The sequence below is a fragment of the Eschscholzia californica genome, unplaced genomic scaffold (assembly GCF_041429995.1).
Source record: "Eschscholzia californica isolate CP2 unplaced genomic scaffold, dmEscCali1.0.p SCAF_3, whole genome shotgun sequence".
NCBI lineage: Eukaryota > Viridiplantae > Streptophyta > Magnoliopsida > Ranunculales > Papaveraceae > Eschscholzia > Eschscholzia californica.
The window spans coordinates 54595372-54623133 of record NW_028238420.1 but is presented as its reverse complement, the minus strand read 5'-3'; the positions used below and the strand labels follow the sequence as shown (position 1 = coordinate 54623133).

Sequence of the window (27762 nt, the reverse complement as noted above, 5' to 3'; positions counted from 1 at the left end):
AATTAAAACTAATTAGAATTACAAAAAATGTATTTTGATTTTTAAGTTATTTATAATTTTTTAATTATTTAATATTTTTAAAATAAAAAAACAAACAGATCTGGCCGTTGGATCTGTCCCCAATGTGACGTGGGGACCCTCTTCAGTCGCCCCTAATGTTAGGGGCGACTGAAGATCGAGCCCCAGCCTCCGCTCCAAGCGGCTGGGCTTGGAACGGGTGGCTGAGGCTGGACATGCTCTAACACTATGGACCACTTCGAGAACAAACACCAACACCGTTTAACTTGCGCATCAGAGTATCTGTACATGTCATTACATAACGACGAAATTGTACTACGTCTACCACCTAACCCCTCTCTCTCTCTCTAGAAATCAGAAGAGGGCATATAATATACATAAGTATCTTCGCCAACCACAACGCCAGTAAAACGTTTTGATACCTTCTTCGCTCCTTTTCTTTATTAATTTTTCGTTCTTCTCTTCCTCGACCTTTCTCTCTATAAAAAGGGTACAAGTCTAGGGTTTTTCATTCCGTCCTTTAGATTGGCTTCAGAAGGATTTTAGCTGATCTTCATCAATGGCCATGTCTACTTTGATCAGATCTGCAACTCCTTTTGTTGAAGGTTCTCGTAATATTGAAGCTTCCTCTTTCAATACAGGGGTTCGAGCTTCTGAAAAGTTCAGCGTGGGTTTTCCTTTTTTTTCTGATCTTCATCTATCTTCCTTGTTTTTGTTTTTCGTTTTTTTTTTGGTCTGAGATTTTGCATTGACTAAATTTGCAAACTTTGTTGATTTACTTTTTACTGCAAATCGTTTCTCAGATTCATGTATGACCTTGAAGACAAAAATCGATCTTTTTTCCTGATTAGGGCTTTCTTCTATTCCAGCTGCTCTTCTTTGATCTTAGTTCTCCTGTTTATTTGTTAAGTTGTTTTTGTTGTTCTTCGTTTTCAGGTATCTTTTCGTTCCAGCGTCAAGAGGAGTGGAAAATCAGCTGAGATTCAGTCGAGCCGATTTGGTTGTGCTATTCCAATTGACTCCGTACAGTGAGTGTTTTTTAGTGATCCAATTATTTTACTCCATTATGTTTTAAGCCAACATCTAAACCCATCTGAACCGTACAGGAAACACTCTTCCAGAAGTGTTTTACCGACCAGAGCCATCGCCACAGAGACCCCACCAACAATTAAGGGTAAATTTCAGATCTTCATAAACATCATTTATTTATTTATTTATTGTCAATTTACGGATGGTTGTACAATTTTGATAAGCGATTTTTCTTTTAACTTTTTTTTTTTTATTGATTTTCTTGTTTAGAATCATCAAGCAGTGGGAAGACAAAGGTCGGAATCAATGGTGCGTTTCCTTTTATAATCTTTATAACTGTTGCATTTTATCAGATAATTTTGTTTGCAACGTGGCCACTCTATCGTGACTCTGTAATTCCGTTTCCGTTAGTAATGCTAATGTTTAGTTTCTCGTACATTGTTAAAAGGAGCCTCTTCGTTTAGACTTAGAGCTCCACCCGCACACTTGGGTCAGTGTTTTAAATATATTTTGTCCAGCTATGACTGCTTACATTGCAAGGTTGTCTAGTAGTAGCATTGTATCAGCATTGGGATTCTTCTAATACCAGCTAGAAGATTAGGAGTAGGTATAATATTCGAAAAACAGTCTCACACGCCTGTTAATTTTGTAGTCAATTTGGTTAAATTACACCTAAATGAGATAAGAGAAAGAGGGCAATAAGTAGCCCATTTGCTATTACTGTAAGGTTTCTTGCTTTTACGGATTCGCGTCACAATTGCTCCTTTGTAGTCGTAGGCCTTCAAAGAAGTCTCGTATATCAAATACATATACAGATATCATAGTGTTTCTTGATGTCACTTCATTGCTTCCTTTGAATACTTTTTGTTGCTTTGTTTCATTTGCTCTGAATATTTAAAGGATGTTATATCTTTTTCTGCTTTTAAAACACTCAAGCATTTTCTTTCATGCAGGTTTTGGTCGGATTGGAAGGTTGGTCCTACGTATTGCGACAAGTAGGGATGATATTGAAGTGGTAGCAGTCAATGATCCATTTATTGATGCTACATACATGGTAGGACTTTGGCCTTTTCTCCTAAACCCTAAAGTATCCTGGATAGCTTATGTGGTACAATCAAATGGTGGAATTTTTTTTTTTGATGAGAATTTAGTCTCATTTATTGTAATTTTTAAGTCTTGCATTAAGTTGTAGTCTGAAAGGTAAGACCGTTTCAGATAAAGATGTTTTAGTTACTTAGAGCATCTCCAATGGGACACTCTAACAAAAACTCTAAAATCTAGTTGTCAAGTGTCAAATAGAGATCCTCTTTCCTAAGTGTTAGTATAGAAACACTCTAAATTTTTTGGGTCTCCAATGGAGATCTCTAAAATCTCTCTACTTATACACATGTTACTCTTAAATTGAATATGGAAAAATTAGTTGAAAAAAAAATGTTTCTATTGGTTTAAATTTTGAAGTGACACTTAGAGAGTCTTAAAGAGACACTCTAGTTTTAGAGTTTCTCTCTCTAGACACTCTATAATAATTGTGTCCACCTCATAATAGAGTGTCTAACAAAGTGTCCCATTGTAGATGGTTTTTTAACAAAAACTCCAAAAAACCATATGTGGCACAATAAGTGTTAGAGTTTGAGTGTCCCATTGGAGATGCTCTTAGTATACCTTGTTGATATGGTGTGGATGGTGATGATGAACTGTCTGAGTTTGAACTTGGTCTTATATGAAAAATCATTACCAAATAATTTGCTGCAGCTTACTTTTTGCCATGACATATTCTGAATAGTCTACGTTTTTTTGCTTTTCCTAAGCGCTTAGTATGTATACCTTGTTAGAAAGAGAGACAATTTGTCTCAACCCTAGTATAAGGTTTAAAGAGCACTAATACCTTGTAAGGGGAAGATACCGCCATACAATACTGAAATTGAATATGAGGGAATCACTTCCGTTTCCTGTAATGAGAGAGGATGATTATCCTTTATTCCTACACGTTTGCTCAAATTATGGAACGATACATCGAAATACTTACGCATAAGTATAAGAGAACTAAAGTATGGCTATCAAAACTAGCCCTCTCTTAACATCACATATCAAGAATAGTTATGTGATAACATTAGTTTAGTCATTGTTGTTTTTCTACATTGATCTGATATGCATAAAAAACACGTCGTACATCCATCTCGTGCGTGTACCAGCTAACTATGTCTAACTGCTGATCTATTTCTATGTACACCAAGAGAGACTGACCTGCATTTTAGTTTGTTGCTTTGTGTAAAAGTTATTTTTAAGCGTAATGAATGTCAAGTGAAGTCTGCAACACGTTCACGGTGTTTCCAGAAGATGCTCATGACTATAGTCTGGTAAAATTGTGTAAGCTGGAAGAGCGAAAATTTGATGGATTGCTAATGTTTCACTTTCCAGGCTTACATGTTAAAGTATGATTCAACACATGGTGTTTTCAAGGGGACCATTAAAGTTGTTGATGGCTCTACATTGGAAATTAATGGGAGGCAGATTAAAGTAACAAGTAAAAGGTATACCTGGGGATGTTTATTTATTAATTAATTTATTGTTTTCTATGTAACATGGATACTCCTATCTCCCGCCACCTCCACCCCCTCCCCGTGTACTCCATATCAGATACCATTTTTGGGTACTTCTGCGATCTAGTGTTTGAATTTGGCATACTCCTTACGTAACTTTATCTTTTTGGATTTATAGGATCAACTTGCGAGTTGTAATTTACAAGATCTTTTAGATAACTAGTTAAAGTTTAAGTTTTATGGTGATGGAATGCTTGAGAATGAAAGCAAGTATTCCTATATGCATCATAAAGGAAATATTTTGTGTCTAGAAAATACGCAAAATGGTAAAATAGCGAACAAAGATGTGTACCCCTAGCATACGGCATAATGACCATAGTAGTATATTACATGCTAGTATACAAGATATTAGTGTCTTACCATCTGACAGAGTCACCTTCATCAACAACAACATGACTTTGAGAAAGATACTCGCATCCGTTACTCCGTAACCGAGGTATATGTAGAATGTAAGATTTTGTGTATATCATGTCTTAACTTGGTTAAAATAACATTAGTTGATAGTACAACTCTAGGTTAATTTTGTTTGTTTAGAATTTAACAATGACTAATCTAAAAGTTAAAAAGACATAGTAAATAATATATTAACATATTTATTTGTACAATCATACTCATTGTTAGCTTTTGGGGCCGAACAATTTTAGTTTTAAATGTGCGCCTTAGTTTTTTCACGTGCTGAGAAACTAATTAGTTCCGAGCAGATTGGATTGGTGTCAGTTATTGAACAAGTTGCTCTTAGGCAGATGAATTATTTTGAATGGTGTAACAATGCAGGTGCTAAGATAGCATTTCATAATGTTGCGTCGTTTTACTTACTGTGGCGTAAACTTTTTTATTTCAGGGATCCTGCGGAGATTCCTTGGGGTGAATACGGGGCTGACTATGTTGTTGAATCTTCTGGGGTTTTTACAACATTAGACAAGGCCTCAGCACATAAAAAGGTTTGTTACCATAATCTCAGCCTTTCACTGCGACGTAATTATTACTCTCTCTCGATTAATTTTTCTTTCTTTGCTTGCTTGCACAGGGCGGTGCTAAGAAGGTGATTATATCAGCTCCATCAGCTGATGCACCTATGTTTGTCGTAGGAGTAAACGAGAGAACATACAAATCAAGCATGGATGTGGTTTCTAATGCCAGTTGCACCACCAACTGTCTTGCTCCTCTCGCCAAGGTCAATTACTCTCTTGTTTAGAAATTGTAGAATTGATTGGTGCTTACATGTTTGATTCTTAATGTGCTTGATAGAAACTCTTTCTTCTGTTAGTCTTAGGTTTTGATTCTACAATGTTTGAGCTAGCAATGTCTGTGGTACTCAAGATACTGATTCACAGATTGTTTATATAGGTGGTGCATGAGGAGTTTGGTATTCTTGAAGGTCTAATGACGACTGTCCATGCAACTACAGGTTGGTCACTGCATATGAACTGTCAATCTATCTGTCCAATCTTACCTTCTCCTCGAGTCCCTAGGGATTAGATGTTAAGAAAGTTATATTTTTCATCTTCAGCTACTCAGAAGACTGTAGATGGGCCTTCGATGAAGGACTGGAGGGGAGGCCGTGGAGCTTCCCAAAACATCATCCCCAGTTCAACTGGTGCTGCAAAGGTAATTTTGGGATGGATCGTTTTTCGTATATTAACATTGGCATTAAATTAGGTTAGAAAAACACGAGTTTCATTTTCTAAGCTTATCAGATATTGTTAATTATGACTTGCACACTTTCATTTTCGTCGAAAAAAATCCTTAAGTACCTGGCCACATTTGTGAAATTAAAAGTGCCAAAAGTAGTAGCTATAATACTATTTGGAAGTGTATCATTAGAGACATTTCGACTTTTACAGTTTATCTATGAGAAGAGAGGTTGCGGGTATGTTATTGACTTGAAGCGTTCATAAACTATTTATGTACATTATCTCTTATTCTAATATATTCACTCAGAGTTTCAAAAGAAAAAAAAAAAAAAATCATAAACCATTTATGCTCAAGTGAAGTAGTGTTTCCTAGTCGTGTTTTAGAAGTTGAAAATCTTATGCTTGTGTTGTTTGAAGGTAATGATTGTTAATATTCTTGAACTTCACAGGCAGTTGGGAAGGTTCTTCCGGAGCTTAACGGAAAGCTCACTGGGATGGCTTTTCGTGTTCCAACAGCGAATGTTTCAGTGGTGGACCTAACTTGTCGACTTGAGAAAAGTGCTTCTTACGAAGATGTGAAGGCAGCCATCAAGTACTGTTCTTATATATTTACTTTTATGACTCGACTTACAAAACAAACATACATCTTTTAGGCGCTTATAATTTACTGTATCCTTAGGTTTGCATCAGAGGGGCCATTGAAAGGTATTCTTGGATACACTGATGAAGATGTTGTCTCCAATGATTTTGTTGGTGATGCAAGGTATAGTTCTTTCTTCAAAAATGAAGATAAACACAAAAAAGCTACTAAGCCAAACAAAGCTAGTATTCAGTTTTTCCCTTTCACTCTAGAGCAGTGATAGGGGGACCAATGCTTTTGGCGTGAATTGCCATCCAACGGGTTGGATTCACGCTGATTTCATCAAGAGAGAGAAAGTGGTGTGAATCCAAGGGTTGGTTGCAATTCACGCCGCTTTCACGCCGCTTTCACGCCAAGAAGTTCGGTCCCCCTGTCTTTTTCCTTCACTCTAATATAGGATTTAAATGTTGATTGTCATTTCATCAACGTGGTGAGCACCACAAATGTGTTGTTCCATCGTCTTGAAACACGTTTGAGTTAATTGGGGTTGATGAATTACGTTAGTTGTTTCATCAACCAGATCTTAGTTTTTCAAATTTTAGTGGGGGCTCACTCGTTATTGGCGCAGGTCAAGCATATTTGATTCCAAGGCTGGCATAGGACTTGGTGCTTCTTTCATGAAGCTTGTATCGTGGTACGACAATGAGTGGGGTTACAGGTATCTCTCTAACATGTTCTCTCTTTCTCTCTCATCTATACACTCTGAAGATGCTAATTTACGTGGCTTGTTTGTATGGCAGCAACCGTGTTTTGGACCTGATTGAGCACATGGCTTTAGTGGCTGCTTCTTCCTAAAACTGAAAGATATCCATCGTCACCCTGATGATGACGGTCGTAGAGGGATTTGATATTCTATGCTAGGTTTCCGGGTGGACGCCTGGAAGAAAGAAATAATAATGATTATCTCATCCAACTTATTGTTTAGTAAGTTTGAAGAGGGCATGGTTTTGGCTTTCATTTGTCAGTAGTGTAAACCTAAATCTATCTATCTATTTATCTGGTCTGGCTCTTAGTAATGCTTATATTAGAGTTTGCTGTTTGATGACAGGATACTCCTGAAAACCCCCTTTATATGTTTGAAATCTGACCTCCTGACTTGCTCGTCTGAGGTCATTAATTTTGGTGGAGTTTTTGCTGTATACAAGTTTCTGTATACTTCAAAAAAGAAAAATCTGAGTATTTATTTGGGATACATTGATATACCCATAAAAATGGTCACTTGTATTTTTTAATTGGATCTCTTGCCTTTTTGGTGAGATACTAGGAAGCTGAGTGTTAGCTTTATGTGGATCAAATTAAATCGTGGTTTAGAAAGAGGATTAGCATTTTTCGGTAGGCTGGCTGCCGGCGCTTGGAGGAAGTCCTTCCGAACTATTAATCGAAGTGCCTTGAGGGGATGTCGAACTTAAACCAATAACACTAGTTTTTAGGGGAAGTCTTCCCAAACCATTAATCGAAGTGGTCTGGGGGATGTCACACTTAAACCATTCACACTAGTTTTTGGGGAAGTTCCCCATACTAGATTGATGTTCCCTTGTTTATTTGCCGGAATTATTAAAAAGAGGGAGGTCGAGAGAGAGAGAGACGGAGGATGACAGAGAAAGAAGAGGGGGATGGCGCACTTAAACCAATCACACTAGTTTCTGGGGAAGTCTCCCCATACTAGATTGATGTTCCGAAGAAGGGTACGATTTATTTGCCGGAATTATCAAAAAGAGGGACGCTGGGAGAGACGGAGGATGAGAGAGAGAAAGAAGAAAGGGAGGAGAAAAATGGAGATCAAACGGTGATCGGAGATGAGAGAGATGAAGAAAAATATTTAAGGTAGTCGGTAATAGTAGTTTGCCGGTGATTCTTGTCGGTGTCGAAAAACAATAGTAGTGGAGGATTTGGGGGAAACAAAAAAAAAAAAACAAATAACATAGCCAAAATTCTTAAATTTTGTCTTTGAAGATTTTCTTGTTTCTCTAAAACTGTGACCTTTTCGTATGAGATACGAGGGTACGAGCGACAGAGCTACTTCTTAGTCTTAACTTTGAGGTGTAGAACTTTAATTATTTACAGCCCACCATGCGGGTAGGGCGCTGTAGTTCCCTTTAGCCAATGCCGTTACAATCACACATTGTGCTGTAGTTCCCTTTAGCCAATGCCGTTACAATCACACATTGTTTTGGCGCGTGTAAGATTCTGTCTCCATGAAACTTTATAGAGTATAAGATTAAACAATGGCAGAAGTTCTCAGCAACTCCTCATTAGAGGACAAAAAAGAGACACTAAAAAGATAAGGTAACAGAGAGTGGTTGTCAAGATTGTTGTTATTGGTGGTCGTTGGCGGAGCAGCGATGGTAATGCCAATGGTGATGGTGAAGGAGGTCGGAATGGTGATGGTGAAGGAGGTCGCGGATGTTAATTGATGCTGGTGTGAGGATAAGAAATACAACTAAGGAAACAACTCTTTTTCGAATTAATAAGTAACAAAGGATATTTGTTCATGATTGAGAGAGCTGACTGACCAAAAAACAGACAACAGTTCAAAACAAATAGTAAAATCACTATATACTTCCTCAAGTAAACTTTACACAAAAGTCGCCCTCTCCTAAATAAAGAACCACCTCTTAAGATTCCGGCTTCCTAACACCTCTGTTCAGTCATGCTCTGAAAATTTCAAGCTTTCCTTTTCGAAGGATTTCGTACAACACATTTGCAAACAATAACTGTTTTACTTCTCCACTTCCTCGGTCTGTTTTATGAGCTCAATTGAAGATGTCTTCTCGGGAGACTTTTCCTCCACTTCTGCCCGCCCATCAATCCGACAAGGATCTGAACTCTTCTTGCTTGAATCCCCACTTTCAGTTGGCCTCGCTGTTTCCGCAGGAAGGAGAACACAACTATCATTATCACCCACTATAGGTGGGCTAAATATATCCTTCCCTTTCCCTTCTATGCTTTTCATGTCAGATTTTTCTCCATCTACTGATTCCGAAGGATTGGATGAAGTAAGACTACTTTCCAGGATCTTTGTGGTTGGGGCAATACCAGGAAGAGAAGGGCATTCCTGTTCTTGGTTCCTTGAAACCACACAAGATGCTACTAGTTGAAGAACTTCAGGAGAGGGTGACAATCCAGTTCCCAATTTGTTCAAATGGCTTGGGTATGATGGCGGTGAGGGAGAATTCAGTGGATTCAGACCAAGGGAAGGCAAGGTGAGGTTGGGCTGAATCCATGGGAAGCCTGAAGTGTTGGCAGCTGTTGGGGGCAATGAAGGTGCCGGCTGAACAGCAGAGCATGAAGCAGAATCATCACCAAGCAAGTGGCTCGGAAAGTTTTTGGTGGAGGTCGCTGTATCAGATGTTCTGTGTTTGTGCTTCAGGAACCTTTTCTTCTTCTTCAGATCCTTTCGTGGATCCTTTGGTTCGGAAGGAGGAGGGCTCGGGATTGTAAATGGAGGAATGGCTGGCTTTTCTGCTCCGTAAAGCAAGCGAACAGAATGAGCTATTGCAGATACTGTTGGTGGAAGCTCAGACTCCGCTGGCCTTGGAGGAACATTGATAGCTTCCCGAAGCCAATGAGGAAGTTGATTCATTGTACTACTACCACTCACCACATCATCCTTTGCCACAGGATGGCTAAAAAGTCCAAAATTCAGCTTCATTTGGTCATGCATCAACTCACTGCTCGTATATTCACCAGTCCGCAAGTTAGTACGACAGTCACGCAAGGAATTCAATGATCTATCCATGTAATTTGGCAATTTGGCGTACTTATTGGCACCGAGCGGATCCTGGTTTTGCTGTTGTAAGTTGAAGCTGTTCATAGACATTGAACCCAGACCTCTGCTTTCCATAGAATTAAGCAAAACTTGCCGCTCTAACTGAAAGTTTGAAGAACTCCCAGGTCCCTCAGAAAGTAGTGAAGGAAAATCTTTGGTAAAATTGGACTGAAGGCTGTTGGAACGCTCATTTTGTAAAGCAAAACCATGGCTCAGCTCACCGGGCAGTAAGCCAGATATCAGATCACTGTGTCCCAAATGCATATCCGTAAGATGACTTTTAAAGTTAGGTGGTAGACAATGATCAGTCCCTAGACCAGGGGGTTTACTTCCTTGAAGTGCCCTTGTCATCATTCCACCAGAGATGCCCGGAAGGGAGGATTTGTTATACCTGACAGCTGCAGAATTTGATGCTATAGATGCTGGCTCGTTGAAAATTTTTACTTCTTCTTTCTCCCACCTAGCAGAAAGATCATCACAAGTTCTGTAAATCGAAAATTTCAACTTGGGGTCTCTGAGAATTGCATCCCAGTTACCCCGTCCATGCCTGCGAACACCGACCCAGAGTGCATCAAGTTCATCCTCGGACCAAGCCACTACTTTTAATTTCTTTTTGAAATGATTGTTAGACCCTGGTCCACATTCAGTTCTCATCATTATGTTGTCCAGGACCTTCTTATGGTTCTCGGGCAATGATGAATATGGGGGCCGCATCTGACCCAAACTCAGCATCGGAGGTAACTCCTTGAGTTGCGAATTTAGTTTTGGTAGATCTAGTGGTGGCATTCTGAAATTCGGTAGCAATGGCATCGTAGGAGCATCTTGAACCGAGTTTTCAACTTTTATGCCAAGCGATAATGGAGAGAATAAGTCAGAATACGAGTTGGGTGCATCCTCAGCTGCATGCAAGAATGTTGGCATCTGTCTCTGCCCATAGGCAAGTGCCATCTGTTCTTGCAAACCAGAGAAAGAAGCAGCTGAACTTTCAAGAGGATTGTGAGCTCTTCCTAGTGTGCTTGTAGGGGGACACTGCAAGCAACACAAAATCTAGTGAGTTTCTGTAAAACAATGGTGTTCATTTGTCGAAACTAGACATTTTCTTACATCACAACTTTTAGACTAAAGAGAAATGAGAATGCAATACAGATGAACATACCGAACTAAATGGAAAACAACCATCCAAAATGCTATTTCTGAAGCGACTTGGTAAAACGTCGGATGCTTCCATGTGAGTATCTTCAGCAATCTTCTTACCTTTACCTGTTTCACCTGAAGCTCCAGCACCAGAAAAACAGAAAGGAAATTGTGGTAAGTTTATCCCTGCTCTACTTTTTGGTCTAGGTAAATTGGAATGGTCTTGTCTAGTTCTATGGGCTGCCTGAAGCTGATTGGCATTGGGAGCGCATAGTCCAAGAACTGGTAACCGATTATCAGTAGCCAGCGAATTCATATAACTTGGGTTCCGGAACTGTTGGCTTGGCAGGAAAACATCAGGAGGAAGAGGCCCAAGCGGCTTGAAAGGCACGTCCAGAGGATAACTCAGTCCTTGCTTTAAGGCCCTTGAAGGTTTAAACATGGAGTCACTCTTGTCCTCTGGTGTATCCAGTGGCTGAGTTGATTTTTTATCATCATCCATCGTAATTGATGAAGCCTGTTCTCTCACATTTGCACCTGTTATGGTTTCTGGTGGTGGTAGTGACTCTGCCCTAAGCTCTCCAGCAATAGGACAAGATTCTCTCATCCTTTTCATCCGAGAAAGATGTTCTTTTTGTCGAGCACGGAGCTTGGCACTGTTCAACGAAAACAAATCAGCAGAATGTCATCTAAACTTACAAGACATAGCACTTAAGACTTCGGACTTACAACTTAGTTTTTAGAGCTTGGCCAGCAGGTGTATATTCGCGCTCTGGCTCTAGATCCTCTACATTGCCACTCTGCTTACAATATTATGGATAAAAATCATTAGTGAACAAAATGCATCCAAATACTAGAATCTGTGAGTTAGGGGTGCATGTCTGCAGAACAAGTATTCGAGTCTCAACAACATGAATTTGAAGGGGAAGTAAACACTAGAGTAGCCAATTGTGAAATATCTTAATTCAGAGTTTAGCATATGTTTCTTGAGCCACTATAGTACCTGGCGTCACCGCACAGATTAAACTCCTGAGCTTAGAACACCTAGACCATCATCACTACCTAAAACTTCTGAACTCTAATCTTATGGCCAATTTGGATGAAGGGACTCTAGAAGTCACAGACCACCAAGTGCGTCTGGCGAAAACAAATTATGTGTCAGAAATCTTGTTTTAAATTTCGGTTTTATTCATTGCTTCGTCCACTTCTTATTTCTACAGGAAGCACGGATATCATTAGGCAGCCAGCGACCTGTTCACAATCATTTTTGGTTCTTAATCAAGTACGTAGCGTTGGAATAAAACCTAGCCTTAAGTTCCGGAAGCAGAACAAGCAGGACTGCAGGACAAACACCAAAGAGAGGAACAATTTCAGAAACTTCATGAAGATGGTATAAACCTTCAAAGCTGAAGACCTTGGACACCCTATTTGCTAATCCTAACCCAAATCCTCCAGTACTCTATTCAAGCCCCATAAAACTCCTAATTTAGATTATGACTTCTATTTCCATTATTATAACGTATTTAGATTTTAGAGGACAGTTGTTCTATAATAAATAGCTATAAAAGGTTTCCGCGTTCCATAGGGAATTTGATTTGAATTTGACATTTTGTGAATACTATTAGGTGAGAATATTAATGCCTTTCATTAGTTAAAATTCAAGCAACACAACTAGTCAGGAAACACGTCTAAGGTATCTAATAATCATATACATATATGCAGCAACTAAATTATATATAATTTCCACAATTAGCTAAAGACTATTACTAATGGTATCACTCCATTTCCACAGAAGTACAGAAAGAACCTAGTAAGATATTTTAAGCCGAAAAAGTAGAAACTTAGTTACTTGTAAAGTATCTATATTTTATAGCAGGTAAGTTTGCATTTTAACATATGCAGTTCATCTCATAGTTCGAGGCTACTTGGCCAACTAGGTACAAGACACGGACAGATTGTAAGTAGTCAGCCATAAACAATTCGTAACGACTATAGAAAATCAAATTGACACATCATTAAAACATAATTAAACTAAAGCATAGTCTAAATTTATCAGTTCATCAACCACTAGATAAACCAATGGTTGCTCTAAGCAAAAGAAGTAGAAATAGTTTTCTTGGAATTAGAGTAAATTTACAGATCTACAACTATTCTAACTATTTTTTTTGGAAGTTCGAATGAATATTTATTGAAAAAAGAAGACATTAAGTTCAGTAACACCTAATCGACTATTAATTTGGACTTTGGTAGGCTGTAACTACTATTCAGTTCGGAATTAAATTGGTTTGAGAATCTAGAAGGCTGAGTATAGATAGGGGAGTCAATCAAGTGCGGAATGGGACTAGTCGGGATGAGTCAAGAGCATTAGGAACTTCAATACTAGATCATAATATCTTGCAGGGAAGAAAATAAAATCAAATGAAAAAAGAAAAAGATGATACCTCATTTCGTGTTTCACTTGTATTTATGGCATATGCTTCGCTATAAGAAACAGCTTTTCTCAGACGCTTCCCTCGACCAAGAGCGGCTTCCTCGTCATTTTGGTATTTCTCCCACCTATACACTCAAATAAAAACATACAATAAGAATTCTGTTTTCCAAGGTTTAAAAACCAACAAAAAGCTTGCTACTAGATCATCATAATAGTCCAATCTCCACAGAGAAGAGTGAAAAAAGAATAAAAGAGACAATGTAGAACAAAAGGGAAGCGCGGACAATCAGTGGCACAACAACCGCAGCTTGAAGAAACTGGAAATATAAACTGTAAAGATATAGTACCTGATGAAACTTAAAAGAATAACCCCTCTCCCCCGCCAACAAATTCAAAGTTTCAAACAATTACTAAATCCTTTGAATTCAGCAATGGAGCTGTTGTGGTGCATGGCGTTAGCCTATTGTTCAGAACGCTTCTCGACATTAACCATGTAAAACAGCTAATACCTAGACCACCTTAGCAGGCAGAGATTTTCTTTCTTTTGCAACACTTGTGACTTGACCAAGTCATCAACAAAAAAAATATTGGATTCAAACACTACCAAGGACTGCAAGTAGACATATAATTTGGTCTTTATATAATTTCTGTTTGAAACTTCAAGTTTTATGCTATGACACTCTTCACCTCTTGGAAATGTTAATGTTTGAACTCTGACCGAGAGTTGCATCAACCCATCTAATGCATATAATCAACTCACAGAGTAGTATCATTCGACAAGTAGATTAAATATGAGAAGTAGCATCTGACCTCAAACGCAGAAGCCGGTCCCATTCATTTTCTTCTGTATCCTCTTTCTTTTCAGGACTTTGAATAGAAACATCCATTTGTACAGCAGGGGCAGGTTCAGTTCCACCTTGTTCTTCGGTTGGCTCATCGTTCCATTCAAGTGCCTGGTAGAAAAGGGTGGTTAGAGAACATTAGGAATCAAAAGATACAGATAGATTCAATGAAGTCTTTTTAATGTCAGTACCAGTAGAGTTTAAGTTTCCAGATAAGAATGTGAAATACAGCGATCTCTAAAAAACAATTCTTTAAAAAAAAAATGACTTCAGATAAATTCCATACGTTATTATGTAAAACATTTGAAGACCAGAACAGTGTCATCTCTTACATCTAGAACATATAAAAACGAACCAAATGAAAAGCACTATAAGAAGGTATTCATTCATAAGGTACACCTGTACAAGTATAGAATACAAACTAAGCAAAAGACACGTGCCTTAAGAAGAAGCAATACTAGTATGCATAATTTGTTGTTACAAAGCTGCTTGTAGATATAAGATTGCGTGAAAACTGAAGAGCTCAATCTTATGTAAAAATTGAAGCACTGAGACAAATCACAGCTATCAAGACTTTATCAGAGTGTTATCTACAATATGCTAAGACATGTTTATTTTTTTGAAATATTTGATTGAATAAAAGGGGAAAAAACTATACAAAGGGGGGAGGGGGATAATGTGGTAAAACAGACTTCTCACATCATCCATGCCTCCCAATTTACCACTACATCATGAAAAGAAACTAACTTAAGGCTCTCAACGTTTTTAATCCATAGGAAGATTGTGCATTTCACATCCTCCACATCCACCTTGGTAGTTAAGTTTTCCTCTTTAAAAATCTTATTATTCCTATCCTTCCAAATATTCCAAAGGATAGCTGCCGGCACCATACTCCGAACTATTTTCCTACTCTTTTTCTTCCAAAGCGCGTCATTGAGCATCATATTGATATTATTAGGCTTGCTGTGCTTGCACCATTGTATCTAAGACATGTTTATTAATTACTACTCAGTGGATATACCCTTATTGTAAAGAGCACATAAAATATATTGTTGTTTATAACGAGAATATAACAAGTTACTAATTTTATTTGTTCGATGGATGCATAGAATAACGAAGAAAAAATTGACATGAGAGTGTTTTCAGAAGCAAGGCATGTTGTGTTTTTTTTTAAACTTTGAATGAATATATATATATATATATATATTAATACGAAAAGTTATGTTACACAAGGCATGCCCTTCTCTCTCTTTCTCTGAATAATTTTTAGATATTGATCACTCCCTACTCTCTCTATAATGATTTAAGAATCGTTTATTTACCAGCGCGACTTATTTTTTCCCGTAAGCTTTGGGTGGAAACAAAATGATCTATAAAATATTGATATTTTCTTACTAATTCTTCAAATTTCTGTCACAATATTGTGCATTGAATACTTTGTTATTTCAATAGTTCAGTGGAAATGTACTCGAAGGGAACTGTAAGTAAAGTTTCCTATCACTTGAGTTGAGACAGAAATGAAAAAATCTAAGGATCTCAGTGGAAATATGTCGACATTTCTTTACCCCCATTGTTAAGACATAGATGTTAAACCCCCGCTATTCTATCTGTTTGGATCCCCTGTAAATTGAAATATTTCGTGGAAGTATTTTGCTAGATGTAACAATTACAAATATATATAATTTTGGTTATGTTATGCAAATATATAGGTGCTATATCATACTTTGTGAGGATGAAGAAGACTATTTTCCTAAAATATCTTATGCTAGTTTGACGTGTGTTGACTTCAGATATAAGTGTACATAGGCTACATATTTTGGTCGAAACAGATAATAGAAATATTTCATTATTTCACTTGAAATGTATACTAAGGGAAATTGTAAGTGAAATTCTGTTGGAAATACACGAACAAACGTAGACTGCAGATAAATTCCACTGTGAAGTCTCAAATAAGAGAGAGAAACAGATAAATTCAGGAATGTTGAGTTTCAAAAACAATCATGAATGACACTATGAAGTCTCAAATAAGAAAAGAAAACTCTGGATTTGAAATTTACCTTCACTGATCCAAGCATATCGTTCTCCAACTCCCCATCAGCACCTTCCGGTGATCCAGAATGAAGATCCGAACGGTCAAGCAACTTTAAAATTGCATTTTCATCCCAAATAATCCTTGGGTTTCCGTCTGTGCATTTGTCTTTGTAGACATCCCCTAAACCACCAATCCTCCTTCTATGTTTCTGTTCTGGCTCTGTAGCTTCGATCTTGCTGCCAGAGCTTTCTGCTGTACAGTTATTACCCACACTAGCAGAATCACTAAAGAGCTCTTCTGTTCCCCAACGTAGAATGTCCTCCACTTCTTTCTGAGATCCAGACTTATTCACAAAAAGCTGATCAAGCATCAGTTTCCGTTTTGCCAGCTGTAAGATACGTTCCTCAACACTAGCACGGACAACAAGTCTATAGACCAAAAGTCTATTAGACTGTCCAATTCGATGTGCCCGGTTCATGGCTTGAATATCAGCATGTGGATTAAAATCAGAATCATAAATTATGACAGTGTCAGCAGTAGCGAGATTTATCCCAAGGCCACAAGAACGTGTGGACAACAAGAAGATAAAGCGACTTTTGTCTTGATTGAATCTTGCAATTGCAGCTTGACGATCTGCAACTGATACTGAACCATCCACCCTCTCGTACGTTTTGGGCCCAAATTCTATGTTCAAGTAATCATCAAGGATATCAAGAAGCTTCGTCATCTGTGAAAATATGAGCACACGATGGCCTTCCTTCTTTAAGACTTTAAGCATTGAATGCAACAGAGTCAGCTTTGCCGATGCCTTGATACGCATGTCTTGAAGAAACTCCACCGAACCAGAATCAGGTTCGGTACCTGGAATGAGATATGGATGGTTGCAGACCTTACGAAGCTGCATAACGATGTTAAGCATTGACTGCTGAGCAACATTCTTTCCAACGTTCCGCAAAATTTGATAATTCTTTGTAAGCATTGCACGATAGTATTCTGCCTGGATGGATGATAATTCGACAGGAACCATACGTTCAGTTTTCGGAGGAATATTCTTCATAACATCTTTTTTAAGTCTTCGAAGCATATGCGGTGACACAAGTTTCTTCAGCTCCTCTACTTTTTCCGTGGTGGTAAGATCATTAAACTTCTCCTCGAATGAGGATAGAGAAGGGAATGAAGCAGTCTGCAAAAAATTTAGCAAATTATACATCTCACCAATGTTGTTCTGCAGAGGGGTGCCAGTTAACAACACGCGCTGTTGAAAAGAAAACGTGTTGAGTGCATTGAAAAGTTTACTTTCCGAGTTCTTCAGACGATGTCCTTCATCAACCACAAGAACCTCCCAAGGAACTCCACGCAACTGGGAGGAGTCATGTAGCACCATCTCATAGGTAGTCAAAAGAACATTAAATTTGTATGATGCAGTCTTCTTATTTGAGCAGTCTGGGTCACTTGCATGCCATTCATACTGACGAATTGCAGCTCTTGCTTTGCTAGCACCATGATATTCCACAACATTTAAGTGAGGAGCCCATAAAGCAAACTCAGAAAGCCAGTTAGGCATTGTTGAAAGAGGAACTAAAACTAGACAAGGCAACCTAGCCTTGAACTCAACATACAAGGAAGAAATAAAAGCACAAGCAGATACAGTTTTTCCCAGCCCCATCTCATCAGCAAGGATCACATTTTTCGATTTATGCCAGCATTTACGCAACCAATTTAATGCTTCTAGCTGATGTCCAAAGAGTGAACCTCCTTTAAGCTCCTTAGGTTGCTCTAAGAGGGAAGATATCTCAGTTTGCTCGCCCTTGATGCTCACAAAATGATCTTTCTCTGAATCTTTCTCCAATGCTTGGCGTTCAAACTGCTGGAACTCAGTAATAAGATGTGAGGCTGCTCTCATGACAGGTTCATCCAGTCTCTCCCAAGTGCACTCGTCATAAGTTAGACCATACCATTTCACGAAAGCTTCAGAAATACCATCCTTGGAAGAACGAATTGCAAGCACTCTTTGTGGGTTTCTCCACTCGTCTTGGCAAATATTTATAATTGCGGTGCCATACTTTGCCTTGTAATTTTCTAATTTTCTCTTCGCTAGAAGTTTCAGTTGTGTTTCAGAGACCCAATCATTGTGGATATGCGACTGTCCCGCCCACTTGACCAGAAATTCATAATTGACAGTATCTCCAACGGTAGCGTTTGCCGTTCCAAATATTAATTCTTCAGCCTTGTTTTCTTCAGCATTAAGTTCTATATCTGGGACAGCATCTTCAGCATTAAGTTCTTCGACACGAGTACTCAATCTAACAATACCGACATTATTATTCTCTTTCATATCCACCTGCTCAGTTCTCATACAATGTGTATCTCCAGCAAAAGACTCATCCTGAACTCCAATACCAACGGATGAAGGACCATGGCCATTTAAATCTCTTGTTGAAGGAATGGCATCCCCTCCCTCAATACATTCATTGGCCCGAGTTCCTCTGCTAGTATGTATATGATCTTCTTTGATGTCAATCTCATTACATTTTCCACAGTCACTTCGCTTCAAGGCATCCTGAAAACCTTCTACAGTCACTACAGCAACATCTTTAGGGTCAACAGTTTCCTTCAATAACAATCCGCCATGATTTTGAGGAATTGGTAAATTAGGCAAGTCGCTTGCAACACTTGTAGAGTTGGTCAAGGAAACTCCATCTGTGGAAGATACTGGAGATTTTACCGGTTGACCCACACATGCAGCTAGTGATTGACTAATTTGAACTCGACAGCCCAGAATTTTGTGAACCTGAGAACAAGTGTTGAAAACGTACAATTACGGAAGCAGATAGAACACGTCTTTAAACTTCGAATATCTACATACAAGGAACATTCACTTGTTGCCAAGTATTCGAAGAAAAACATTTCCCCATAGAGGTCACATGAAAATCTATAAGCAAGAGTCAATTACCTGCCTAACTTCAATATGAGCATTTTCTTCGCATATCATTGTATTATCAACGTCAACTCCTAGTTCAGCTAATTCTTTGAATGAATGTGATGCTTCCAGGTGTAAATTCTGCTTGGATGAGAAAAGGTAGAAAAGTGATGATCAATAAAACCAGAATGATAACTTGGATGATCTCACAATGGCAAGTCAGTAATTGATTATTGTGGAGAAAACATGCAACGGAGTGAACCTATAGAGATATATCGTAATGTCTAACTTATAGAGATATGTTAGTAGATAGTTCTATGAAGTACACATGTCAGTTAACAAACACAAAGATGAAGTGGTTAATAGATGTACAAATGATGGATTACATGTTATGAATTACTTGTCAGCAACAAATTTATGCCCCTATGTCTATGATTTCCTCTATTTCATTTTATAATATATTAATGGTATTCCTTGTGAAATCCCAGCTATCTCTCCTAGTACAGATATCCAACTAAGAAAATCAGATACGCTATATATGTGAGGAAACCTAACCTAATACCAGGCCCACCCAAAACAACAAATTAGAGTAACAAACTAAAACTCATATTCCAAACTAGTATCTCAACAGAGGTTGAACTCAATTATCTTTACCATATTCAAAAAACTATAAGCCTTAATTTTCATGAAGTTGAACAATGTTCAGCATTCACAATATCTGATTTCAAAGAAAACTCAGAATAGAAAGAACCACTTGCTATCGAAACGGAGAGTCGCTAAATAAGGAAAGCTCATACAATGGACGAACTGAGAGCTAACTCACCCAATCTAAATGAAAAAAGTTTTTTGGCACTAAACTAGACTGTAAAAAAAATCCAACCTAGAGACGAGCCATTAGAAGCAAATTTAGTGCCACATTGTATTACCTCAACTCAAAGCAGTTTGAACATGTACGATGTACGATAGGATTTATTTTTTCTTTTGAAACATGCTCAATAGGATTTAGACCAGCAGATAAGAAGTTCAACCAGAAGTAGTGAGGATCTAAAAGGTCACTGAGGATCTTCAAGCGATTTAAGATCTTACTGAGATCGGTATGTTCCTTTTAACTAGAAAAGCAATGCAATGACTCCAATGACAGGTGCTTTTCGGGTTCCAATTTGTCTTTAGGTAGAAGTTCCAAAGCATATGAAAGCCAAACCCATAAAAAAGTGTGACTCACTCTCAAGCTACAGTCCTTTACTCATTCAAGCCTAATATTATGGTACTGAAATGGTTACATTACTAATATTGTCGAACTTTTGTAACTCAGAATTACTCTAGCAATTTCTGCCTGTTCGTTTAATGTTCATGCAGTCCCGCTCACTACTAACAAAAAAAAATAACAAGAAAAAGCAAAGTTATACCGCATCTTTGTGGCGGTAGCCTTTTGGTTTTGCTCCGCAATTCTCCTTAGACCGAGACCTAGAAACTTGACGACCAAGGGGACTTCGTTTTCGGCATGCTTTATTAGTTCCAGGAGATCCAGATGTTGCCTTGGATCTGCATATTTCAGAAGTCTTTACACCAGAGTTTTCCTTGAGAGCAGAGGACCTCTTTCCACCATCTTCCTTGTTGAACTTTTGCTTCCTTTTCTGGGATACTTTAGTCGCACTATCTGGTGTATGATTGAAGGTGGCTCTTTGAGATTCACCACTACATGGGAGGTCAGATTTGCTTTTGGAAGATTCATTTTGCTCCAACATCTTGTTAACATTCCTCTTTCTTTTCTTGGCTTTCTGAGTGGCACTATCCGATGTACAGTTCTGCATTTTTTGTGGAGATCCTATACCACAAGAGAGGTCAGATATTTTGTCTGAAGATTCATTTTTTGGCTCCGAGACCTTGTCATCTTTTTGCTTGCTTTTCATGGTTTTCTGAATAGCGTCGCCAAGTGTAGAAGAGAGTAGTTCTTGTGGAGGTCCAGCACTACATGGGATGTCAGGTTTCTTATCAGAAAAGTCATCATTTACCTCCAAAACCTGGTTAACTTTTTGCTTCTTTTTCGTAGCTTCTACAGTGAGGCCACCCATCGTAGAATTGACAATGACTTCTGAAGATTTCGATTTACATGAGAGGTCAAAATCCATCTTCAAAGATTCATCGTTTAGCTCCAATAGTAGGTTAACTTTTTGCTTCTTTTTCCTAGATTTCTTACTTGCACAATGTTTAGCAGTGATCACGTCCTCCGGAGATCCAATACTACATGGGAAGTCAAATCTCTCAAGAGATTCATCGTTTGGCCCCAACACCTTTTTAAACTTTTGCTTCTTTTTCCGGGTTTTTTGTCTGGTAGAACCCTGAGTAGAAGTGAGCATGTGATTTGAAGATTTAGTGCTAGATGAAATGTCAATTTTCCTCTCAGAGGATTCATCGTCTGGCAAAATCCTATTGTGGGACTGCAGGTCCATGTCCGCAGAGCTTGACTCTCTATTGTCTGATATATCTCCACAAGATAAGTTGGACTTTTCGATCTGAATATTTGCACATGGTGAAGTACCTCCGTCAGCACCACCCAGTGACACATTACTTGACCTTGTTCTATAAGACAGGTTCTGTTGAGATGAATCCAGTAGAGATGGCACCTTGATCGAAACGTCAGGTCTTCCTTTGCCAGATGACTTTTTTTTGCCTAGTTTCAAAGCTTGTGAAACCATGCTAGAGCTAGTGAACTTACTGGAAATTGCAGATTTTTTTCTTACAGGCCGTGGAGACTCTGAATCTCTCACAGACCGAACAGAACCACTCAAGTCACAACAATTAGGACAGTGCCACTTTCCAGGAGGAGTATTCTGCGAAAAATTAAATAGGAGTGTCAGCACTTAGGGATTCATGGAATGGAACGAGCTGATCTAGAGATTCTATTATTGTTCAAATTGATGGCCTATCTTGTAGTAATATTTTTAGTGTAACTGGCAAAGCTGCATAATGTATTGTCATAACATATGCTATATTTGGTTTAAAAAAGAAATATAGGAACCATGATGGAGACTTTATACCTTGAGAGGTGGAGAGAGGCACTGAAGATGATAAGTTCGGGGACAGCTATCACAACACAGCAAGTTGCCCCGAAGATCACAAACTACACATTCATAGTAGTACTGCACATAAAAGCAGAGAATCTGAACGTTAAAGCAGTAGATTTCGAGACAAAAGATTATATAAGGTAATATAATGCAGAAATACGGATGAAGGGCAAGGAGAGCTGTCCATAACAAGGTTTAAACCAGAACCTCTTTTGTGAACAATTCTTTGAATCACTTTTATGCAGAAAAAAAATCCCTCTTTCTGTTTAAATTACTGTGCTCTTACTTAGTTAATTAAAGAGAGTAGATATAACAAAGAAGTATCTAGCTTGGTCTTTTTGCCAAGCTTAATTAAATGTGCGAGCTCAAAGCACTATACCCAACAAAAATTCTTTTCTTAACTCTTGAATGTTTTACGTTTCACATCTCACACCTAACTCTACAAAAACGTAAGAATATATGTATGTCAGTTCTCCAAAAGTTCCAATTTCCAGAAATATCATCTCAAAATGAGCAAGAAAAGAAGGAAATGTATGCTTTCTTAACCATAAAGCATTGGGGAATGATAAAATAGTAGAAGCTGAAGTTCTAGTTGATGGATTTGGAAGGTTGAGGTGCCATTGAAGGTAAACTTCTTTATTTGGACGGCATGTCCTAATAAGGTATCCATGGCCATGGGTGTTACATTGAAAATGATGTATATTATATCGTAAATGTATGTTGTGCAAGTTTTATGTTCCAAAAGAAGGTAAAACTTTTGGAAATGATTTCCACGTGCAATAATATCAAGTGTTTGGGAAGTAAGAAACAACCCAATTATAAGGGAGCAAGGGTTGATTTTGGAAGTGCTAAGATGTCAATTCTCACTTTGGTGTATTTTTGGCTAAGAAAAAGAAACGAACACGTTCGATGTCTTTAGGAATTTCACAAATAGTTGGGAGGCTATTTTTGTAACAGTTAATTACGAGATAGTGCTTTATCTTTGCTTGGTTTCCCGAACTCTTTTTGGTTCAAATACTTCTACATTTTACACTTGTCAATATAAATTCATACTCTTGTCAAAAAAAAAAGCAAAGAAACTAAACAATGACGATATTGACTCATGATTGTGTTTCAACATTTCCATGATCTAAAACACATTAACTCGACGAAAATTTGAAAATTTGATTCCTTGCATGAATTATAAGTTTATTGTTCATGGAAGTTCAGACCAAGGATAAAAGGGAGCATGGAAATAGAGAGTGGATATTGTTATTCAAGATCCGTCAAGTGTAGACACTTTAGGACTAGAAGTTGTTCTATTTATTTACTTCTAGTTAAAGTTTTCCTTTTGTCGTTCGATCTTTTTCTACTTTTGCACTTGTGGATGAGTGGTAATTAAAAGGGTCATACATGACATGGCTATTTTTGGGTTATCTTGGGTTCAGAAAGCATAGAGTATTGGACATCCTAAGTTGCAAGTTAAACTAATGCTTATGGGGTTATTCATATAAAGAGCTTCTATTACGGGTTTTACCTCTATTCCTTGATTATCTACTTGAATGTTTCTTTATTCTCATTGTTTATTGGCTTTAGTTGAACAACTAGAAGACAATTTACAACTTTAGGACTAGAAGTTGTGGATGAGTGGTAATTAAAAGGGTCATACATGACATGGCTATTTTTGGGTTATCTTGGGTTCAGAAAGCATAGAGTATTGGACATCCTAAGTTGCAAGTTAAACTAATGCTTATGGGGTTATTCATATAAAGAGCTTCTATTACGGGTTTTACCTCTATTCCTTGATTATCTACTTGAATGTTTCTTTATTCTCATTGTTTATTGGCTTTAGTTGAACAACTAGAAGACAATTTACAAGTGTAAAGCTCCGTCATGGCTTTTCTCTTACGTGTTCACATCATTTAACTACTAACTAGCTTCTACTAATCAAACTCAACTTCAGATACCACTATGTAGGAGAAAGAGTATACGAGGTGATGAATTCAATTTCAACCATTGAGTTTGCTTTAGCTTGGCTGCTTGAGCAACATTTGTGTATCATAATTCCTAAGTCAGAAGGCCGTTGTGAGTATCCCTATTTCAATCAGCAAGTGGAATTCATCAAGTTATATGCCATGCACTACAAAAGATACTGCTATGAGAACTCCTATCTATGTAGCTCACTATTTGGGTATCTGATGAGTTCCATAACAGATAGTAATACAAGCACAGAAGATTAAGAAATACCATACGAAGTTCAGAAAATGGAAGAATATTTATATAGTGGATTTTACACATTAAATTTTGGGTGTACGAACTTTTATTGTAAGAATTTCCATGTGGGGAGAAGGAAAAGATGGGTCTTCAGAATTCACTCATTTAGCTCAAAAAAAAGAAAAGGAAAGTGATAACAGCAATATCATGCTTTTATGACGCTCTGTATATTAATGTAACCAAGTTCAGAAAGAAACTAAGAACAAGAACAATAAGCAAAAGACAAACTATCAGAACAGAATCGCAGCTTATGAAAAAGCATGACCTCAGGCTGTTAGGCAAGATTACATTAAAAATAAGATACAAACTCTATTATAAGTGAGTTGAGATAGCTCACCCCATCATATCCTTTCTTCTTGCCTGGCGATCCAGATGAGGCGGTAACGGTATCCAATTTCAACCTCTCTTTGGAAGGGAGATTGTTCCTTGGAGATTCTGAAGGTATAGATACTTTATCCTTTCCACTGAGTTGCTCATGTCCACTGAGATGTCGTTTCCTTTTACGCTTCATTACCCAATTTTGATCAATCATCTTACCATAACCATTTTCCTTCATCTTTAGTACCCTGGTCCTAAACTTATACCCCGCAACACTCGTATGTGTGGCATGAGTATATGACTAGGAACAGAAATTTAAGCTCCCATATATATAATATAAAAGGATATGTAAAGCAGTGTAACGTGTTCTGTTTCAGTCCCCTTGCTGTCTGGAGAAGGAAAAGAGTTATATCAGAAATGCTTTGTTGGACGATTGACAAAAAATAAGAAACAAAACCAGCACAGCTTACAAGCAACAATAAAAAATGACAGCCCGGGGAAACGATTACGGAATAATTTCAAAAAAAGAAGAGAAAGCCAATGATTTTATTACTAGTAACAGTATAACCGATCAAACTATAATTGCAAAATTACCTACAATTCAAGAGATACAGCACATTAAAAATGAGCAGAATGACTTTTGCTTGAATTGTCGGATGAACAACTGAATGTTTAATTGATTGCAAAAAGAGTTGAGATGAACGCAGCTCATAAACGTTTTCACGTAGAGGACACCACAGCAAGTGACAGAATCAACAAGGAGGATGTGGAGAACCCCGCGAACTCTAATATGCGCTTTCATGTGTACATTTATTGCAACCCATCCTAGTTTACTCAATAATGCTACCTAATTCAGAACACATGAATCTTATATATCAACAGGAATCATACGAATTCAAATACTTCGTTATATCAGTAATCTAAGCAAGAGAGCACAAAAAGATGCTCTTTTACTATTGATAAATGAAACTCGATTCGCAATCACTTAAATGGCAACTTCGATTCAAATTGCGGAAATATAATATATATATAATGCCTAATATGAACAACATCATGTAATGATATTTCCAAATATCCAGGATAGATCAAAGTATCAAACACCAAATACCAATCAGAGCATTTCAAAGAAACCAAGATTAAATTGCAAGTATAATAACATATCAAATACCCATGACAAATGAACACAGAAACAACTTAAAGTCACAAAATTCAATAGATACATGAGCACTGCCAAATTTCAATTTCAAAAAGTTGAACTCAAGATTTCAATCAGTAATATGAGCAACAACCTCTATGGATCAAGATCACCAAGGAACAAATAATCAAAGAAGTCCAAATGAGTTGCAAAATCAAATATTGCTGAATAAAACCCACATTTTCATATACCCAAATGATGAAAATAAAAAAACAAACAGTTCAAAACTTCTTTAAGAAATGAAAAGTTCAAACCTTTAAATCCACAAACACAAACCACCAAAATCAGTGATTACTTAAAGTACTAGTATAAGCTAAAACAACAAGTGCCAGAAGCAAAACCCTCTGAATGAATTGCCCTTTTCAGTCATGAAAAAACTTAATTTCTCAAACAACAATGTCATAAATAGCAGAAAACAAGTAAACCAAGCTAATCTTAACTGATAACAAGAATCATAACAAAATTAACAAAAAGTCACCTGATTTTTAGCTGAAGATTTTGTTCAACCAAAGAGAAAGAGGAAGAGGGAAGGGATTTCCTTCCACCAAACAAAACAAAAAAGAATGAGTTAGAAGTAGTATAAAAGAAAGATCTTTTGATAAAAAAAAGGTAAAAAGAAGTGGTAGTGAGTGAGAGAGATCAAAGAGATGATCGAAACAAAAGAGTGGGATTGTGAGATAAGGCTAGCAAGCTAGCATAGAGGAAGAAGTGGGGAGAAATTAGGGCATAGGGGGAAGACACCCACCCAGAAACGTGAGAACCAAGACGTTTTAGAGAGAGAAGAGAGAGAGAGAGAGAGAGAGAGAGAGAGAGAGAGAGAGAGAGAGAAGGCATAAGATACGGATTTGCCGGGTTCGTAGGACAATGCATAATAATAACAACACACACCATGGAGGGAGGGTATTGTTTACTCTCTCTCTCTCTCTCTGACATGGCAGGAGAGAGAGGGGTCTTGATGTTGGAGCTTTCTGAAACTTGTTCCAATTAACATACGACACGTGGGAACTAACTGAACCCATGTTTGATCATACCCAAAACCCAACAAGGAAGAAGCTTTGCTTTGCTTTGATGATCTTTTCTTCTTTTTTACTTTTCCTTTTCCCTTCCCCTTCCCCTTCCCTTCCTTATGGTAGAGAGAGAAAGAGAGAGTTGAATGAAGACTAGACAACTGAAGAGAGAGAAAAGATAGAGATAGAGAGAGAGAGAGAGGGGAATGAATGAATGAATGAATGAATGTGTGTGTGTGTTTTAGAGTGAGAATGAAAGATCTCAATCTAACTAACATATGATCGCCGCCATTGAGTTGTTGTTTTAGATTTGTTTTCTATTTTTAAACTATTCCTCTATGTTTTCTCTAAACCCTTCCTCATTTCTTTCTTAAAAGAAACCTTAAATTTGTTGTTACATTTATTTATAAGATAAATTCAGTTTCGACCACTCCATGAACTATCAATCAATTTCAACAAAAAAAAATGAACTATCGATTAACTCTCTTCGACAACGTGAGAAAGACATAAACTCTAATTGTCAAATAACTACGTCGTTATATTATCGTTTTAGAAGAGCCAAATAGTTTTACTTCCAAATTACAAGTTAAAATTTTAAAATCTGACGATGTTTTAAGGGTACATGTCAAATTAAATAAAATAATTTCTTCAGGAGTCGAAATAATTACTCATACGTGCATAATGACGGCTTTTCTCGTATGTTCGGGCACATAACATTTTTTTTTGTTAAGATAGGACACATAACTTCATTAGTGTTTCCATATATGATCTTAAGAAAGTGTTTCCTCTATAAGTCTTGATGCATTCAATAAAATTACCTACCTTGTCCTGGTGTGGGTTGGACGCCACGTAGGCCCCCTACACAAGGTTCGTCT

At 37.6% G+C, this 27762-nt stretch overlaps 2 protein-coding genes and 1 long non-coding RNA gene across 5 annotated transcripts; 2 read left to right on the top strand and 1 right to left on the bottom strand.

The window, feature by feature from the left end:
- Window positions 1-264: 264 nt before the first annotated feature.
- LOC147551964 (glyceraldehyde-3-phosphate dehydrogenase GAPCP1, chloroplastic-like) lies at window positions 265-6943 on the top strand. The gene is made up of 14 exons (XM_086669690.1): window positions 265-685; window positions 955-1046; window positions 1125-1192; window positions 1318-1356; window positions 2001-2101; window positions 3466-3578; window positions 4489-4588; window positions 4675-4821; window positions 4995-5055; window positions 5158-5255; window positions 5731-5873; window positions 5961-6044; window positions 6490-6579; window positions 6662-6943. The coding sequence occupies exons 1-14, from the start codon at window positions 578-580 to the stop codon at window positions 6714-6716; spliced, it is 1299 nt and encodes a 432-aa protein (XP_086525816.1). The 5' UTR covers window positions 265-577; the 3' UTR covers window positions 6717-6943.
- Window positions 6944-7474: 531 nt separating this feature from the next.
- LOC147551963 (uncharacterized) lies at window positions 7475-12481 on the top strand. The gene is made up of 3 exons (XR_015237747.1): window positions 7475-7798; window positions 7949-8010; window positions 8055-12481. It is a non-coding gene; the product is annotated as an uncharacterized LOC147551963 (long non-coding RNA).
- Window positions 8363-27702, bottom strand: CHR4 (chromatin remodeling 4). Of its 3 annotated transcripts, none has more exons than XM_086669679.1 (12): window positions 26359-27035; window positions 25280-25532; window positions 24705-25074; window positions 22088-22189; window positions 20456-21880; window positions 19083-19190; window positions 16155-18920; window positions 14066-14208; window positions 13266-13380; window positions 11554-11624; window positions 10847-11480; window positions 8363-10719 (listed from the first exon to the last, which is right to left on the bottom strand). In XM_086669679.1, the coding sequence occupies exons 3-12, from the start codon at window positions 24921-24923 to the stop codon at window positions 8641-8643; spliced, it is 7662 nt and encodes a 2553-aa protein (XP_086525805.1). In that variant the 5' UTR covers window positions 24924-25074; window positions 25280-25532; window positions 26359-27035; the 3' UTR covers window positions 8363-8640. The 3 variants fall into 3 exon arrangements, with proteins under 3 accessions (XP_086525805.1, XP_086525806.1, XP_086525804.1); XM_086669680.1 differs by having other exon boundaries at window positions 25284-25532; window positions 26359-26686; XM_086669678.1 differs by lacking the exon at window positions 25280-25532 and having other exon boundaries at window positions 26359-27702.
- Window positions 27703-27762: the final 60 nt, after the last annotated feature.